Source organism: Phocoena sinus, chromosome 19 (genome assembly GCF_008692025.1).
Source record: "Phocoena sinus isolate mPhoSin1 chromosome 19, mPhoSin1.pri, whole genome shotgun sequence".
In the NCBI taxonomy this organism is placed as follows: domain Eukaryota; kingdom Metazoa; phylum Chordata; class Mammalia; order Artiodactyla; family Phocoenidae; genus Phocoena; species Phocoena sinus.
Window position 1 is genome coordinate 3,468,241 of NC_045781.1, and position 18,141 is coordinate 3,486,381.

At 61.5% G+C, this 18,141-nt stretch overlaps 2 protein-coding genes across 8 annotated transcripts; one reads left to right on the forward strand and one right to left on the reverse strand.

The window, feature by feature from the left end:
- Positions 1-3,726: 3,726 nt before the first annotated feature.
- Positions 3,727-15,325, forward strand: LENG8 (leukocyte receptor cluster member 8). 7 transcript variants are annotated; one of them, XM_032612653.1, is made up of 16 exons: positions 3,727-3,881; positions 5,531-5,623; positions 6,237-6,411; positions 6,749-6,850; positions 7,595-7,711; positions 8,487-8,757; positions 8,990-9,131; positions 9,355-9,543; positions 9,928-10,206; positions 10,286-10,426; positions 10,569-10,854; positions 11,470-11,571; positions 11,651-11,719; positions 11,799-11,928; positions 12,009-12,216; positions 14,061-15,325. In XM_032612653.1, exons 2-16 carry the CDS (start codon positions 5,586-5,588, stop codon positions 14,221-14,223), a joined length of 2,412 nt encoding a protein of 803 aa, XP_032468544.1. In that variant the 5' UTR covers positions 3,727-3,881; positions 5,531-5,585; the 3' UTR covers positions 14,224-15,325. The 7 variants fall into 7 exon arrangements, with proteins under 7 accessions (XP_032468544.1, XP_032468546.1, XP_032468543.1 ...); XM_032612655.1 differs by having other exon boundaries at positions 8,505-8,757; XM_032612652.1 differs by having other exon boundaries at positions 8,505-8,757; positions 14,518-15,325.
- On the reverse strand, positions 15,051-18,131 carry LENG9 (leukocyte receptor cluster member 9). The gene is given in 3 exon segments (XM_032612753.1): positions 15,051-15,658; positions 15,661-17,152; positions 17,357-18,131. Coding segments are annotated over 2 exon segments (1,704 nt in total). The 5' UTR covers positions 17,093-17,152; positions 17,357-18,131; the 3' UTR covers positions 15,051-15,386.
- Between the last annotated feature and the right edge of the window lie 10 nt (positions 18,132-18,141).

The window sequence follows — 18,141 nt, forward strand, 5'->3', positions numbered from 1 at the left end:
GCAGCTGGGTCCTTTTTTCTCCCCTCCGCCAATCTGGCCTTGTGGTTGGGGGGTGGAGATTCTCTTCACCTCTGCTCTCGCCCTGCCTCCTGGCCGTCAGGTGTTTCTCTCCTGTCTAGGCTCTGCAGCAGTTCCAAAGGGATTGTTCTTTAAAAAAAAAAAAAAAAATCCCCCCCACCCCTGATCTAAAAGCAGCACACATGTCCTGACACAGGAGGAGACGCATATCCCTGGAACAGAAGACACAGCCTAGAAATAGATCTCCGTGTGTGTGTACATATGACAGAAGACAGATTTCAAGTCAGGGTGAAAAGGACTGGTTTCGAAGGAATGCTGACATGATTAGCTCTCCAGCTGGAAGAAAACAGTCTACATACAATATGGGTGGAAAGCCTAAATGTAGACAAGGGACAGAAGTATTTCAAGGGAAAAGAGGAGACTTTTGTATATTGTATATCTCGGTTGGAGGGGGAGGATTTTCAGCAAGGTATCCTAAAGACGGAAAGGAAGAGATAACTTATTTGACAACTTGTGGAGTGAAAAAAATACCGTAAAGTCAAGAGGCAAATTGACAGTCTGGGGAAAACAGTTTGTTTTTCTAACAACACACATGGCAAAGAAATAGGTAATTCTTAACACATACGTATAATCTGCAAAGCTTCCACAAACCATGAAAAAGATGACTTAACTTGAAAATAAGCAACTAAGATGAACATTCAGTGAAGTGAAAATCCCAATGCCAGTGAACAGACTAAAGGGCATTCAAACTCTAATAATTAGGAAGTGCACCGTGAAACAAGCAGAAACTTTGTTTTCACCAGCCAGTGAAAAAGAATTATTATGAAATTAAAATGATAAGATTATCATAAAAGGAAAGGAGGGCTCACGTCCCATGCTGGCAAGGATGTGTCAGAACGGCTCATGCACCACTCCTGAGGCTATGAGCTGCAGTCCAATGGAAAACATAGTCTGCTCACATGTGATAGACCCTTTGACCCGACAGTCCTACTTTTGGGAATCAATTTATGGAAATAAAGTAGAGACACGTAAGAATGTATTTTAGGCGCCATTTGCTGCAACGATACTTCGATCAGCTATACTCTGGAAACTAAAGTCCGTGGAAAGAGGACGAGCGCGGTAAACCGCTGTACATCAGGGGTCTCGGAACGTGACAGCTCTCGGCTGGGTTTGGAATCTTGGGAGAAAGCCTGAGAGAGGAGAGATTTGAGGTGGGAGTGACAGACAATGGCTGCAGAGCGGGCAAACGCAGAGCAGGATCCCTGTGGTTAAGAGCCCAGGCCTGCTCTCGACCACCAGGTGGATGTGGGTCGTCACTCGACTAGCTGGGCCTCAGCTGTGCCATCCATCAGAAGGGTGTCAAAGACAGCTCCCCAGTCCCTCCTCAGCAATTCCAAAATCCAAAGGGCTCTGTTAGACCAAAAGTCTTCCCTGAACTCACTGGGCAGCAAAGCCCAGCCTGGCACGAGGTTACTTACAGACCATTTCCCTGCCTGGTGTGAATGTCCATCTATTTCTCTACAGAAACACCGACGGGGTTACTTCCAAGTGCTGGGCGGGGTACTGAGGGTACCGTGTCCTCTGTGGAATATACACCATGTTCTCTCTTGAAAGTCTGAAAAACCCTGAATCCCCAAACACGTAAACAGCCCCAAGGGTTTCAGGTCAGGGCTTGTTGGCCCGGAGTGCCGGATGTCAGGTGTCCAGCGGGGGCCTGCCGTAGGGGATAGCTCCACGCTTGCTAATCATTTCCATCTTGTACACCGAAAGGAATGTTCAAGGAAGCCTTCGATGTGTGGGCCTGAAGCTGGGAGAGAGAAATGGATCACAGTTTCCAGAGAGGGACACGGGGGGGCCACCCTCATGGACTCACTAATTCTCATGACTGGGTGAGCTGTCTGGCCCTGGGGTTGGCCCATCTGCACTTTTAAGCCGCTTTGCTCTCAAATACTGCCCTCTAGTGACTCTGAGTCTGTGTCTGGAGGCTGGTGTAGGATGCTCAAAAGTACCCTGAGATTCAGGCTGCCTGATTTCCTGCCAAGGGGCCTGGGAGTGATCTTTAATCAGGAAGCCCTAACCAAGAAATAAAAAACCATTTTGGCCTAACCTTTACAAAAGGGAAATCGATTTTCATTTTTAAATGACACATATGAGGACTTCCACTTCTGAACAAGATGGAGTAACCAGGAACTGGATTTGCTGTCCTTCCTGAAATGACCAAAATGCCAGACAGAATGTGTGAAACGATGGTGCTCAAGACTTGACATCCGGCAAAGAGGGAGGAGGGAGAGTGATCCCTGAGAATTGGAAAACACCTAGGTGACCTCTGAAATTGCCACAGCCTATGAGTTTCTGACCACAGGGCAGGGTACCTCCCTAAGGCCCCACCTAAAAGTGCTCTAAAAAATGAAGTCTACTTTTTAAAAAATGCTCAAGCCAAAAGAAGGCAGAAAAAGAGGGAAAGGGGAACAAAGAAATAGGGGACAAACGGAAACCAAATAGCAAGACGATAGATTTAAATGTAACCTTACCAGTGATCACATTACAATAGTTATAAAACACCTCTTTTAAAAGGCAGAGATTGTATGCTTGGGTAAAAAACAAAGATCAAACTATACGTTATGTAAAATAAACACACCTTAAATATAAAAGCTAAAAGTAAAGGGATGCTAAACGCGATGGGGTACCCTGGATTGGGCTCTGGCACATGAAGGAGAAAGGCATATAAAGGGGAAAGTGGTGAAATTCAAATACGGTCTGCAGTTAACAGTACTGTGCCAGTGTTGGTGTCTTAGTTTTAACAAACATACTACAGCATTGGGGGAAACTGGGTGTAAGGTAGGAAGGACTTTGAATTATCTTTGCAACATTTTTGTAAGCCTAAAATTAAAACAAAAAGTTTAATTAAAAAACAAGTAAAAGGATGGAAAAAAAGATCAACTGTGCTAACAGTAACAAAATGACACGCAGTTATCAACAGAAAAGTTTTTAATAACAGAAAATGGGAAGGAAATCGCTGCATCTTAAATACCCCCTGCTATAACTACAGTGACCGGCGCGTGAACCGGACTGGATAATTTTCTCAATCAGAGCCCTGGGTGGAAACAGCTGGCATACTCAAAAGATTAGTTGCAAGGAGTTCAAAGAAGGGCCTTTTTAACTTGGGATGGTCCCAATTCCTCAGCCGGACATCGATGGCCTTTCAGGATCTGCTACCTGCCCACCTCCACAGATCTATCTCTTGACGCCAGGACCCCGCACACTTCTGTTCTGCCACAGCCACCTGACCCCCGCCGTCTCCCACGGTACGCTCGTTTCCCGCCTCTGTGTGTTAGCACACGCCATTCCCTCTGCCAGGTACGCCATTCCAGTTTTAGTTACTAGGGAAGCTCCCCTTTCCGGCTGGAGGCTGTTCTCATGTTCTCTTGCCTTCTTTGGGTCCATCATTCTCTTCCCTCGTCTTCCACATCACTACACGATGGGTAGTCTTAGAACTCTCATCACACCAATTTGTGTCTAGGAATAGTAATGGCTACCACCAACTAAACCAAAACAAGGAGGCGTGGTAGGGCGCGGAACCTGCGAACTATGCCGCGCGTGTCCCCTCGGGGCCACCGTCCCCATCCCGGCTTCCGGCTTGCATTAAGAACGCCCACCGCGTGGTTGCGTAGGCGGAAGGGGGCGTCTATTGGCTGCCTGGGGACGAGGGAGGCGGGGCGAGGCCTTCGCGTGACGTCAAGACGCCACGATCCGAGCGTCGAAGCCCAAGGAAGACAAGAGCCAGCCGGGTGGGGAGCAGTCCTGCGGCCGTGTTGCTATCATTCGGTGGCGCCGCTGACAGGTCCCAGGGGCATACGGACGAGGTGGGTGTACCGAGCGGCGGCGGGCGGGCGGGCGGAGGCGGCGTTTCCTTTTGGCCTTACGCCCCGCGGGCCCCGAGGCCTCGGCGGCGGTTGGACCAACAGACGCCGCGCGCGAGCGACGACAGGGTGTGGAGGAGCCCGGGCCACTGGGCCTGCGCACGAGTGGTGGGGAGTGCGGCTGCGCACCCTGGCGCCTGCGCCGTCGGCCTCTGCACCCGCGCTCGGAATTCTTGGGCCCAGAGCACCCCTTTTCTTCAACCCCAGTTGACCCGGCAGTTCCTTCGGGAGGACCACGTTGACCCTGGCGACGGGCGGCCCTTGCGCTGTCTTCTTCCCCCCACCCGGGGACGTGGTGCGCACGCGCGGCTTGGCCGGGGCGGTGGCTCCGGGGCCAGTGGCGAGGATCCAGGCGAGCTCTTCCTCCACCCTAGCTCTCTTGTGCCTTCCCTGGGCCTGCGGGACGGCCAGGTGCCCCCTTGCCTCCGGTTCTCGCCCCAGCCCAGAAACCTCCTCCCTCCAGGCTCCCCCTAGACCTTACCCCCACTTTTCTTCCTGTCCCGGGGCTCCACCCACTATCCCCACTCGTGATCCCCCCACCTCCCTGCCCCCAATCTTTCCGCCCAGTTCCGTTCGGTCTCTTCTTTATGGCTTGTTTTCTCTAGGCTTTTTTCCAGTTCCAGACTCCTTACATCTCCACTTCTTGTAGGATTTTCGGGTTCTCCAGCGGGACTCGCCTTTGAGCACCCCCATACTTCTCAGTTCCTCCCTCAAGTCTAGGCCCCCCGATTCTTGCCCCCAGGACATTCCTTCATATTCTTGCTGTCCTGTCCTCTCCACCCCACTCCAAGTCCCTAAAGATGTTTTGGACCTCTTTGGGCGTCCCCAAAGCTTTCTCACCAGACCCCCAACCAAGGGGCTCGTCTCTTCTCTTTTCCCAGGTCTATTCCTGCTTCTAGGAACCTCCCATGTACGTTTTTCTCTATCCTTAGGGGGCCTTCCTGAAATTAGTCTTTTAAGAGCTTTTTAAGAACTCATTTCTTCACTCCCAGGGTTCCTCTCTGGCACCCTCAACTTCTTCCTGCTCCAGGAGTAACTTCCAGAAATCGGCTTTTTCTCCCAGACTTCTGTATTCTCCAGTGTTCTCTTTTCTCAAGGCTTCCTCAAACGCTTCCCTCTTTACAGACTTTCTCTCAGGGGTCTTTCCAGGTCTTCCAGCCTGGAGGTTCACTTAGCCCCTGTTTATTAGAGCTTCTTCTCAGAAGCCATCTTCCTCCTTGCTCCTTGCCTGAGGTCCCCCTCCCTGCCCTCTGACGCTGTCCCTGTTTCGGGGTTTCCCTCGAACCCTTCCCTTTCTTCATATGGGTTTCTGATCCTTCTCTTTCTCTTTGGGAAACTCATTTGGACTTCCCTGTTTTCCAGTCCTTTGTTTTCCACCTAGAGCACTGCAGAGGGGCCAGGGTCTTTCCCTCAGGCTGTAGCCCTTTAATTCCACACCCAGAATTCTCTTCAGATTGTTTACCCCTTGTCTCCTCTTTTCTCAGACTTCCTTTTCTGTCGGCTTCTCGTGAGTCCATTTGCTTCTCTTCCCTATGTGTTGACCTGTCTCTTGCTCCTCCTGGAGTCTCCCTAATTCATTCTTTTTCTTGCAGACAGTGAAAAAGCAGTCTGGCTCCCGAGGCCCACCCCGTACACCCCAGGGTCCAGATGGCGGCCAACGTGGGGGATCAGCGTAGCACGGATTGGTCAGTGAGGCAGAGGGACGGGTCGGAGGGGAGGGCAAGAGGAAGCACGACGCAGTGTTGTCTTCCGGATGGGCCCTCACACAGCATGGGGGATATGGTAGCACAGCCCCTGGGGTGGGGGTGGGGCCGAGGCACTCCTTTGAGCGTTCACCTTTCACAGCGCAGTGCTTGTTTCACGGAAGTGTGATCATTCAGTCCGTGGGCTGTGATTAAGAGGCAGCCTCCAACGCTTAATACTCACTTATTTTTTTAATTCCTCGTTTTTTCCAAAACAGTGTGATGACTTTCTGACCGAGGTGGTATCAGACAGAATTTGTGGTTTCATAAAGCATTTAGATCTGTTAGGCACCAGGTCTTGTTTTAAGTCTCGTGACTACTGGTAATCCTTTGGCTTGAGTTTTAGCGTCCGTATGTAGCAGGCATCTGCAAAAGTACCTTAGGTAGGTGATCGCATCTGTCGCTCACTGAAGACTGTGACGCAGAAACTGGCTGTCAGTGTGTCACAGACTAGGAAATTGAGGCTCTGGGATTCAAGCCCTGGGGTTTGCCTGCTTCCGTCCTGCCCACCGTCTGCAGTGGGAGAATGGGCTGACTCGATGTCCCCTTTCTGCAGGTCCTCTCAGTACAGCATGGTGGCCGGGGCAGGCAGAGAGAGTGGCATGGAGACCCCCATGCACGAGAACCCCGAGTGGGAGAAGGCCCGCCAGGCCCTGGCCAGCATCAGCAAAGCGGGAGCTGCCGGCAGCTCTGCCAAGGCCAGCAGCAGCGGGCCCGTGGCCAGTGCACAGGTGAGCAGCGTCCCCGGGGGACCTGCGTCCCCTGCACGGGCGTGGGGCACACGCACACGCTTGGTGTCCTCTCGTATCACCAGGGCAAGGTGCTCTGAGGACATCCCGGGAGCCCTTGAGTAGTGAGTCTGGGGCACCATGTGGTCGTCGTCCCTGGGAATCTAGCCTGAGGAGGGAGGGGTGCTCGTGTCCGGTGGTAGAGGTGGGGGCTTTCTGTGGAGAGATGTGCTCCCAGTTCTGTCCCTTGGCAGTCAACCACCAGTAAACAGACCCGCCCTGGTGGGGCCCTGGGCTCCTGCTTCCGGCACTGACGGCACGTGGTTCTCTCCCCTCACAGTACGTGTCACAGGCAGAAGCCTCGGCTCTGCAGCAGCAGCAGTACTACCAGTGGTACCAGCAGTACAACTATGCCTATCCGTACAGCTACTACTACCCTGTGGTGAGTGCCCACCCGGCCCGGCAGGGGCAGGCGGTGGAGGGGCGGAGGTGGGATCAGTCGGGCAGGGTCCGGGGGCGGTGGGTGGATTGACCACAGCAGTGACAGCTGCTGGAGAACCCTCCCTGAGCTCATGGTCCACAAGGTAAACGCCCAGGTCCTTCGGTGGCCACCCACGCTGCCCTCCCTGTGCCCACGTTGCCGCAGAGACTCCTCCCCCTCAGCGCACACTGAGTCCACTCCCGCCTCAGCCCTTCCCTTGCGTGCTGACACTCGCCGTGCCCTCGCCTAGCAGAGGGCTGCCCGAGAGCGCCTTCAGAGTGCGCTTCCTGGGACAGGCTTTACTTGGAGAGGCATTCCCACTGCTCACTCTGCCACTCGGCTTCTCTGCTTGGCTTTTTTTTTTTGTTTACTGCTGGCTGTGTCGGGTGTCTACTGTGGCATGTATTTTGAGTGCAAAGTTCATTTTGTCTTTACTTTTATTGTACTATAGTGTTTAGACGGGTTGGTACTCAGTAAATAGTTGTTGAAGAGAGTGGAATGTGGGGCACGTGGAGGTGGTCATTCTATTTGGTAATTTTTCAGCGTGAGGGACTTGGGCGCTTCTGTGCGGTGGAGAGAGGGAGGGTGAGAGATCAGTGAAGGATCGCAAACTGCGCAGCTGGGAGAGAGGGCCGGGTCCAGGCCTCCAGGCCTCCAGGGAAGGAATCGGCCGCTGCCAATCCTTCCCTCTTGTGCCCTCGCCAGAGCATGTACCAGAGCTATGGCTCCCCCTCCCAGTACGGGATGGCCAGCTCCTACGCCCCAGCTGCACCTGCACCGCAGCAGCCGTCCGCAGCGCAGCACCAAGGGACTCTGACCCAGGTAACGCCCTACCCCGCCCCGGCGCACGTCCACGCACGGGGTGTGGCGGGCCGGCAGCGGGGACGCCTGCGTTCTTTAAGCTGCTCCTGCCCAGCAGTTCCTGATCTGAGAACGAGGAAGGCAAAGCGTAGTTTCTGAAACCAGGGTGGGTGTAGGGCTTGAGCACGGCCAGGGGGCTGAGGTGTTGGGGTGACAGTGGGAGCACTTTGTGGCGTGGCAGCCTTCTCCTGTGCTTTCCCCTCAGCACATGCCCACGTGCATACAGTCTCTCTCTCTCACGCACGCACACACGCTCTGGCCTTGCACTTCACGTGCAGCTGGGAGGTGCGGTGGAGCTCGTGCCGGGGAGGTGGGCAGACCTGGGTGGCCAAACTACAAGTCGCGCTCTCTCTGTGCCTCAGGCGGTGCCGTCCGGCGGTGGTGTGGGGGGGGAAGGATCCCGGCTTTATCACCGGGCTCCCGCAAGCGTGTGCCACACGTGTGTCTTGACGGGCACGTGACATGTGCTCAGACAGTGACCGCCGGGGCGGGGGTGCCGTCGGGGGCGGACGCCGGTGTTTTAAATGCCAGCCGCCGCTGCTCAGCAGTGGGAGCCGTGCGAGAGCAGCGCGGTGCCTGGGCTGCTGGGCCGTGGGAGTCGCCGAAGCCCCCGCCTCGAGAGGCGCTCTGCGGGTGCGGGTGGCGAGGCGGGGGAGTGTCCGGCCACGGAGTTGAGAGCTGAGGTGGCCGAGGACCCCGTGCGAGGGCCAGCCCGGGGTACCCACTCCTGCCTCAGCGGCCGCTCCGCCCACAGCCCCCGGTCCCGGGTATGGATGAAGGCCTGTCCTACCAGGCGCCCCCTCAGCAGCTGCCAGCAGCCCAGCCCCCTCAGCCCTCCAACCCCCCGCGTGGGGCTCACCCTTTGAGCAGCGGTCCACAGCCCGGAACAGCGCCTGCCACGCAGCACAGCCAGGCCGGATCTGCCTCGGGCCAGGCCTACGGGCAGCATGGCTACAGCGAGCCCGCCAAGCCCAAGAAGGGCCAGCAGCTGTGGAACCGCATGAAGCGTGAGTGGCCTTGGGCCGTGGAGGGGAGGGGAGGGGGCGTTACAGGACTCTTGGCGCGAGGCACGTGGGGTGCTTGGACCGTGCTTCGCTCTTGGGACCTCCCGGGGCGGTGCGTGGGGCCGCTCGGAATGGGCGCCCTTCTCTGGAGCTCAGGGCTCCTGCCCCGGGGGTGGGGGCGGGGCCGCCCACGTAGGCGGGGGAGGCCTCACCCCAGCTTTTGCTGCCCTCACAGCGGCCCCTGGGACTGGTGGGCTCAAGTTCAACATTCAGAAACGGCCTTTCGCTGTCACAAGCCAGAGCTTTGGCTCCACCACGGAGGGCCAGCACGGCAGCTTCGGTCCCCAGCCCAACCCCGAGAAGGCCCAGAACCACAGGTGACGGCCGCCCCCTCGCCCGGCCGCAGCCCCAGCCCCTGGGCACAGTGCTCAGCATCTGCGTGCGGCCCACTGGCACGGCCTGCTCCTTAGAAAGCAGAGCCCCCCTGCCCCACGGGCTCGCCCTGAGCGCCCGCCCGGGAGGGGCGGTGATGACGGTCCCACCTGGGTCGTGGGGTACCACTCCCCAACCGAGTGTCTGCACCTGTCCTCCCTCCGCCAGGGGGAACCTGTCCGGTAAGCCCGACGACTGGCCGCAGGACATGAAGGAGTACGTGGAGCGCTGCTTCACCGCCTGCGAGTCGGAGGAGGACAAGGACCGGACGGAGAAGCTGCTCAAGGAGGTGCTGCAGGCGAGGCTCCAGGACGGCTCGGCCTACACCATCGACTGGAGCCGGGAGCCCCTGCCGGGGTGCGTGGGGCCGGGGGGCGCTCGGGAGGTGCCTGGTGCTGCAGTTGGAGACCTGCTCTCCTAGGTGCCCGGGGCCCTGAAGAGAAGGAGCAAGAGAATGGGGTCCTGGGGGCGGGAGGCTGCCAGGGTAGGGCCGAGGCCCAGGAGCTGCCGGGGTTGGAGTCCCGGGGGTGAGAGCGTGGAGGCGGGAGGTGTGCTACTCAGCGGCTGCCAGCAGCCTCTAGACAAACAAAACCTTGGGATTGTCTCCCACCTGAGCGTCGTGTTAGTCGCGTTGCCTGGGTAAGTGCCCTTCCTTCTGAGCTCGTGTGTCTAGGGGCGGGTGGCAGGCGTCGGGGATGTCGGGGCGCTGGGTGGTGATGCCCTCCCCTGCTATATCCCCAGGCTGACTCGGGAGCCTGTGGCTGAGAGCCCCAAGAAGAAGCGGTGGGAGGCCCCTAGCAGCCTCCACCCTCCCCGGGGGGCAGGCTCAGCGACCAGGGGCGGGGGTGCCCAGTCCCAGCGAGGGACGCCCGGGGCTGGGGGTGCTGGCCGAGCCCGGGGCAGCAGCTTCGCCAAGTTCGGCAACCGCAATGTCTTCATGAAGGACCACAGCTCCTCCTCCAGCACCGACTCGCGCTCCCGCTCCTCCTCCCGCTCCCCGACCCGCCATTTCCGCCGCAGGTGCGAGGCTGCTGGGTGGCGGGGCCGGGGGCGGGGGGAGGAGACGTTTCAGGCCTCACCTTTGTGCTCCTCTGCGCAGTGACTCGCACTCGGATTCCGACAGCTCCTACTCAGGGAACGAGTGTCACCCTGTGGGTCGCAGGAACCCACCCCCCAAGGGCCGGGGAGGCCGGGGGGCCCACATGGACCGGGGCCGAGGCAGGGCGCAGCGTGGGAAGAGGTGAGGCTTTGGGGGCCGGGGAGGAGGGGCTGGTTGGGGGCTCCTGGGAGGGGGAGGGCTGTGTCTGGGCAGTGGTGGAGAGGCAGGGGGTGGCGCCATGCCCGCCCCTTCAGGGCCCCCTCCTCCCTCTCTCCCTCCCCAGGCACGACCTAGCCCCCACCAAGCGCAGCCGCAAGAAGATGGCGGCCCTGGAGTGTGAGGATCCCGAGCGCGAGCTGAAGAAGCAGAAGCGGGCGGCGCGCTTCCAGCACGGACATTCCCGTCGCCTGCGCCTGGAGCCCCTGGTGCTGCAGGTGAGCAGCCTGGAGAGCGGCGGGGCCGACCCCGACTGGCACGAGCTGCAGATCGTGGGCACCTGCCCTGACATCACCAAGCACTACTTGCGTCTCACCTGCGCCCCCGACCCGTCCACTGTGCGCCCCGTGGCGGTAAGTGCCCCCTGGCAGCGAGGGCGGGTCCTCCCTGTGAGGCCAGCGCTGCGAGGATGGCACAGGCAACATGGGAGGAGGTGGTGGGGCGGGCAGGGGTCTGGCTCGGGGAAGACCCGGACCTGCCTGTGCACAGGGGGCCTGTGGCTGACCGGGCCCTGGAGGCCTGAGGCACCGAGAGGTGAACTGGACCCAGAGCTTGTGCTTTCGGAGCCGAGTCCAGAGCCTGTGGCCTCGTCGGAAGGCTGGGCCGGCCTCTGAGCCTCCGCCTCCTGCTTAGGAGACCAGGAGAAGGAAGCCGATGTCCCCGGCCAGTGCCTGTGAGACACTGGGCCATCCGTGTCCCAACGTCCCGAGGCCCGAGCTGGGAGCGGGGCTGACTGTCCTCCCGGGGCGCATGCGCGGCCCGTGCTGACGCGGGGGCCTGTGTGCACGCTTCTACTCTTTTAGGTTCTACCCCCTTTAATGTCGGGATGTCGGGATCAAGCCACTGGGTGGGTTTAATGTTGCAGCCTCTGCTTTAGGACCCCGAGTTTGTGGAACTGTGGCAGGTTTTAGCACATCCTTGCTCTCCCTGCTCAGGTCACGCTGAGCCACAATTCACCTCCTTCCCAGGTTTTGAAGAAGTCGCTGTGCATGGTCAAGTCCCACTGGAAGGAGAAGCAGGACTACGCCTTCGCCTGCGAGCAGATGAAGTCCATCCGGCAGGACCTGACGGTGAGGCGGGGGCCGGGGAGGGGGCCACACTGCTGGCCCCGCCCTGCTCCGGTGTGACATCTGCTCTCCCGCTGCCCAGGTGCAAGGTGTGCGCACCGAGTTCACGGTGGAGGTGTACGAGACCCACGCCCGCATCGCCTTGGAGAAGGTGAGGGGCTGACAGGACTCCCTCGGCTCCCCCCACCCCCGTCCTGGCCTCACTCTGCTCCTCCCTCCATGCCCTCCAGGGTGACCACGAAGAGTTCAACCAGTGCCAGACGCAGCTCAAGTCACTGTATGCTGAGAACCTGCCAGGCAACGTGGGCGAGTTCACTGCCTACCGGATCCTCTACTACATCTTCACCAAGAACTCAGGAGGTGAGGCGCAGCCCCGCAGAGCGGGGCGGCCGCGGGCCCCCAGGTCCCGGCCCTGCTCACCTCCTCGTCTCCGGCCGCAGACATCACCACGGAGCTGGCGTACCTGACGCGGGAGCTGAAGGCGGACCCTTGTGTGGCCCACGCCTTGGCGCTCAGGGCAGCCTGGGCCCTGGGCAACTACCACCGCTTCTTTCGGCTCTACTCGCACGCGCCCTGTATGTCTGGCTACCTCGTGGACAAGTTTGCAGACCGGGAGCGCAAGGCCGCCCTCAAGGCAATGATCAAAACGTATGTGAAGCTGAGCTCTCCCCCTGGCCCTCTGCTCTGCGGCCTCACCGCCGCCCTCATCCCCCCGTCCGCACCTCTGACTCCCCTGGTCTCCCTCCCTCGGTTCCTGGTCGTCTCTCCCCTTCTCTCCTCTCCACACTCGGCCCTCCCCGCTGGTCCCTCCACCTTCCAACACACGCACGGCGGGCCCTCCTCCGTGGTCCTGTCTCTCACGGCTCCGGGCTCCCCTGCCCCTTTGCCTCTCTTTGCCTTCTGTTCGCATCACTCTGGACCCCACTTGGTCTTCTCCTTGCTCCGGGCTCCCCTTCCTCCAAGGCCTCTGCCCACCTTCTTCAGCGCTCCTGTGGCTGAGCTCCCGCTCTGTGGGGACGCCCAGCGAAGGCGGCCCTGCCCTTGGTAGCCGCGGTCTCAGGGACAAGGCCCCGCTCCCACTCGCGCTGTTTTGAGAGCCCAGGCGTGCTCAGGGACCAGGTGTGAGGCAGGGCAAGCTAGGACGGGACCCAAAGAGCGTGGCCTGTGCTCACGTGCTCAGTCAGGCGGGAGACACCCCCCGGCGACGGCAGGACACCTCTTGCGTTGTCACAACCGGGGTCCTCCTGGCCTCCGCTGGTGGAGGCCAGGGGTGCTGCTCAGTGCCCTGCAGTGCACAGGGCACCCCCAGCTGGGTCGCCTGGCCGCAGTGTCAGTCTTGCTGAGGCTGGGAAGCCCTGGTCAGAGGACGTGGGGCCTTGGGTGCCACGTCAGTTTGTTGGGAGCTGTGGGGGTGGTTTGCAGCTGGGGAGGGATACTTACCCTGCAGGTTAGGAGACTCCTAGGATCCAGTTTGGGTCAAGCCGACATGAGGGCAAGGTGCGGGCCGGGGCAGGGGCCGTGGGAAGAGAGAGGAGGCGGGGCCGCGGGACCCGCTCTCAAAGCCAGGAGGTCATGAGGAGGCCGTGTACCTGAAGGACCCTGGGCTCCCGGGTGTGTTCTCCGCGGCCGCACAGGCTCTTCCTCCTGCAGTTTTCGGGCTTCTGCGCCGCCCCCGGGCTGTAGCCGGGCAGGCTACTGTCTCCTCCTCAGCACTTCCTGTTTCTGCCTCAGCCTGTGTGTGCTTGGCCAGTGGGAGGGCTCTGGCCTGTCGTTGGCCTCACGGTCTTGTGTCCCCCTGCTCCGGAGGGTGGCGCGGCTTCTCTCTGGCTCGCTGGGCCGGGGCGAGCCCCGTGTTGGGGGGCAGCAGGCTGTCCTGTGCCCCACCTCCCATGGACTTCCAGGGCTGTGAGGAAGTGGGGGCTTCAGGCAGGACTGGTTTGAGCGTTTTCTGCCACTTACTTACGTCCTAGGTGACAGTGGCCAAGTGGCTCTGCCGCTGCACTGTCCTCGGTGTGTGTCTGTAAAGGGTAGGGTGACAGCTGCTGGGAGGGAGCTCAGCGAGCTCACGGGGCGGTACTTAGAAGAGCACAGGCCAAGCCTCCTCTCTTAGCACTCGGACCCAGCTCAGGGCAAGCGGGAGGGGCGGGGCTCCCTGCGCCTGGCCCCTGCCCCGGGCCACGTGGGCCCTCTCCTGAGGGGCTGCTCAGGCCCCGGCCAGCAGAGGAGCCAGCTGGGCCCTTCCCTCCTGTCCCCTCTCCTCCCGTCCCCACACAGGTAAGTGAGGGGGAGGGGGGGGCACAGCGAGGGGTTGGGGCCCCCCCCACCCCGGGCCCCCCCGAGCCCCTGAGGGGGGAGGCCGGGGCTGGGGAGGGGCCAGCAGGTGACATGCTGAGGAAACCTTTGGGTGCCCCAAAGGGGGCGCCCACTTCTTGCTCGTGGGGCCCCCCCGTGCCCGCCGCCTGCCTCATCGCGTTCTCCTCTTGTCTCCGTAGCTTCCGCCCTGCGCTGCCAGTCTCCTACCTGCAGGCCGAGCTGGCCTTCGAGGGTGAGGCCGCCTGCCGGGCCTTCCTGGAGCCCCTGGGCCTGGCCTACACGGGCCCGGACAACTCCAGCGTCGACTGCCGCCTCAGCCTGGCGCAGCTGCCGGCCTTCTGAGCACCAGCACCGCCGGGGGTGGGGGGCAGGGCTGCAGCCCCCCAGCGCCGCCTCGGCGGGTTTTGTTTTTGAGCCGTGGACTTGGGTTGTAAATTAATTTGCGGGGAGTGGGCTCCAGGAAGAGCCACCAGCCCGGCCCCCATTTCCCACCGGGGAGTCTGTACAGAGATTTTTCTACATTTTTATTTTTGCCTCTGAGGGATGGGATTGGGGGAGGGGGGACAGCGGAGGGTTGGGGGCATAGTCTGTAGGGTCGTCTGTGTCCACCTTGCACCTCCACTAATGCTGTCTCAGTGTTTTTTCTCTCTCTCTCTCGAGCTTGTACTCCGGTAGCGACCCGGCACCCTGGCCCATCCCATGCCAGGGGGGCCAGTGGAAGAAGACAGGCCGCTCCGCCCGTGCCCGCCTGCGGCAGGGGCACCAGCACACCAGCCCGCTGCCCGCCGCCTCATCTGCCTCACCACAGACTCTTGTTGCCCAGCCCTCCGGGGCCTCAGTGTTTGGGGCGAGGGGAGCCGCGTAGACTGTGCCCTGCCCGCGGCCCCCGACCCCAGAAACGCCAACGCCTCGCCACCGCCAGATCCACACTGCCAGCCTGCACTGAGGACTCCGGAGGCCATCGCGGGACCTCGCCGGCCGGGCTGCCTCGTCTGCAGTTGTATTAAGTTGTCTCCGTGTCCCTTCCCCTCTCCACCCCAATGTTTTTTCTGGTTTTTCCCCCTTTTCCCTCCCGCCGCCTCCTGCTCCCGCTCTCCCTTGGTTCAGCACAGGTAAAACGGTTACCCTCCCTCCCCGCCTCATGGATCACCAGCTCACGTCATGTTTCCTTCTCTTTTCTTTTTGTGTGTGTTTATTTAAGTTATTTTTTCTTCCTCCCCTTTTCTTTTCCGTCCTCCCTCCCTCTTCTGCCATGTAACTGGAGGATGTGCAATGAGTTTGCAAACAGCTGGACTGTCAGGCTGCTTTTTTTTCCAGATGTTCCTCCTTTGCCTCCCCTCCCCCTCCTCTCCCCCTCCCCTTTCCTTCCTTCATTCTTTCCTTGGAGCACTGAGCACCATTTGGAAGCTTGAGAGAAACCAAAATTAAAGAGAGAGAGAACACGCGTGCACGCTTTGTCCTTCTGCCCCGGGCTGGATTGCCTCTGGGTGTCTGGGTCCTGGCCTTTATTTCTTTTGGCGTTGAGATACCAGGGGGATCTCCGCCACGGCCTGGTAGGTGCCCCCTGACCTCCCCACGCGGCACAGCCAGAGTTTCCCCAGAGGCTGGCTCCCCAGCTCCTGCCTTGGGCTGAACCCAGGCTTGGGGAGGCCGACTTGGGAACCCTGGGGCACCTTGGCCAGGGTGAGGTGGGGGTGTAGCCCCCTGCAGGGCTGCAGCACTCTCAGCCCCTCGGCCTCCAGCCTCTGGCTGAGCACTTGGGCCATGTCCTCCAAAGGGGGGTCGGGGGAGCACAGAGCACACGAGAGCCCAGGGACACCAGGCGCCTAAACCTCAGCCTCTGAGGAACCTGAAGCCCGGGGTCCGAGAGCACGCCTCTGAGTGCCTCGACCGCAGCTGCCATCTCCCCGGGGCCCGCCAGCCTCAGCAGGGCCACTGTCAGGTGCAGGGCCTGAGCAGGCACTGTGAACGCCGCGCAAGCTGGTGCATTTCGCACCAGTTCTTCTTGGACCTTAGCCACCCCGGCCTGCAGCTCAGCCTCTGTCACCATGAGGGCCACGAAGTGCGTGGGGCGGGGCCGGCGAGGGCCCACGGCCCCGGCTGCTCCACCGTCCACGGGCCAGACCCCGGGACCCCACTCCACTTCCGTCTCAGAGAGGCCTTCCGAGGGCCTTCCCGGGGCTACCACAGCCGGCAGCTTCCCACCCAGGGGCTCCAGGTCCCTGGCGGCGGCTAGCTTCAGCGCCCTTCTTGGCTGCATCCACGGGGAACCTTGGCCTCCAGGGCCGCCCAACTCCCGCTCCTGGGTCCTCGATAACGTCCCTGCCAACGCCAGGCGCCCAGCTTCGGGGCCTCCGCCATCCGGGGCCAAGGTGGCTCGGAGTCCCGTCCAAGCTGGCTGTACGCTCCCTCCCGCACCGGTGCCAAGACGGGTCGCAGCTACACCGTCCTGTGCGCCTCCGGCCCCGGCCGTGTCCCCACCGCTGAGCGCACCTCCGGCCCCGTACGCGTCCTCGCCGTCACACTCGTCCCCGGTCCCGGTCCCATGCACGTCCCCGCCCCTGTCTCCGCCGTCGTGCGCGCCCCCGGTCCCGTGCGCGTCCACGCCGTCGCTCTCACCTCCGGCTCCGTGCACGTGCTCGCCGTCGCTCGCATGCCCGGTCTGGTGCGCGTCCTCGCCGTCGCCCTCCTCTCCGACACCGTGCGCGTCCCCGCCGTCGAGCGCGTCCAGGATGGTGGACCCGCGGCCCGCAGCCAAGCCCGAGCCGAGGACGAGGTCCGTACGCGAGGCGCGGTCCCACACCAGACGGCCGCGGAAGCGGAAGTAGCGCACCCGGTGCTGCGGCACGGCCAGAACGCCCGGCCCGAGCGCCGCCAGAGGCTCGTCCCAGCAGAAGGAAAGGAAGGGCTTCTCGCGCGCGCCCAGGAAGCGGTCGACGTAGCCCACGGAGAAGTCGGCCGGGTCGAGGCGCGGGTCCCAGCGGATGCGCTGGATGACAGCCGCAGCCGTGCGCAGCGGCGGCTTCTTGGCTTTGGCCTCTGCTTCGGGCTCGCCTCTAGGCTGCGGCGGCGCCGGCGCCCCGGGGTGGGGCTGGCGGCAGCGGGCACCGAAGCGGCAGCGGCCCTCCAAGAAGAAGCGGCAGGCCGGCGGCGGCGCGGGTTCCGCGCTGGGGGCCCCCACGGGCGGCTCCGTCCCTCCGGCCGCCGCCATGGGAGTGGGGTGCGGCTGGCGCGCTCGCCCCGCTCAGGCCGTTCCGCACCTGGGTCAGTCCTGCCGGCACGGGCGCCAGGCACCGCTGTGACGTCACGGGCGAGGCTCAGGCCCCGCCCCGACCTGGAAAGCACCTCGCGCGTGGGACGACCCTCCGCGGTGCCCTGGGGGCGCCTGACCCTCGCAGCCAAGCGGTTTTAATCTGTGGCTCCGGCCCCAACCCAATAATTTATATATGCGGCCCCGCCCCCACACTCCAAATACCTTACAGGTGCGGCCCCGCCTCTTCTGGCCCCTTAGCGAGCTTGGCTCCGCTACCTAATGATTTACAAGTGCGGCCCCGCCACTCTTGCTCCTTAGAGAAGCTGGCCCCGTCCCTAGTCCAGTGCTTTAACGATGCGGCCCCGCGCTCTCTTGGCCCCCGACGAGCTGGGCTCGTACACCCCGCACGCCTAATGATTTGCATGTGCTGTCACGCCCCTCCGGGCACTTGTTGGGCCGCGCCCTCCGCGGGACAACCGGACGCCTGTAGGTTCAGAACGAACTTCGTAGCCCGGATTTGGGACGCAACTGTCGCCCTCAGGATGACACAACTTTGGGGCGTCCCTTTTCTACGGGGACCACGCCTCTTCCCGGCCACTTTTCCTGTGCGGCCGCTCCCGGGGTAAAGGACAGCTCGCCTGGGCTGGGTCCACCTGAGACGCGGAGCTCACGGGGGTCACAGCCGTCGGCCGGCCCGAGGCAGCGAGGCAGGCCGGGCCCGGGACCGCGTCCGGCTGGCGGCGGCGGCGGCGGCGCCGCGCAGCCAACACTGCTGAAAAAACCAGGCTGTGGGAGCGGCCACTTCGGAACCCCGCCCCTGGGAGGGGCACCGCCCAGCCACGCCCCTGGCTCTCTTAAAGGGGCCGCATCCCATTACACCGGGTTAATCCTGAGACCTCCACCCACCTGGCTGGGACCGGAACCCCACGTGACACACCTAACTCTTAAAGGCGCCAGGACCCCATCACCCCTCCCCGTCCCCCCTTCCCACATGCAAAGTAAACAGA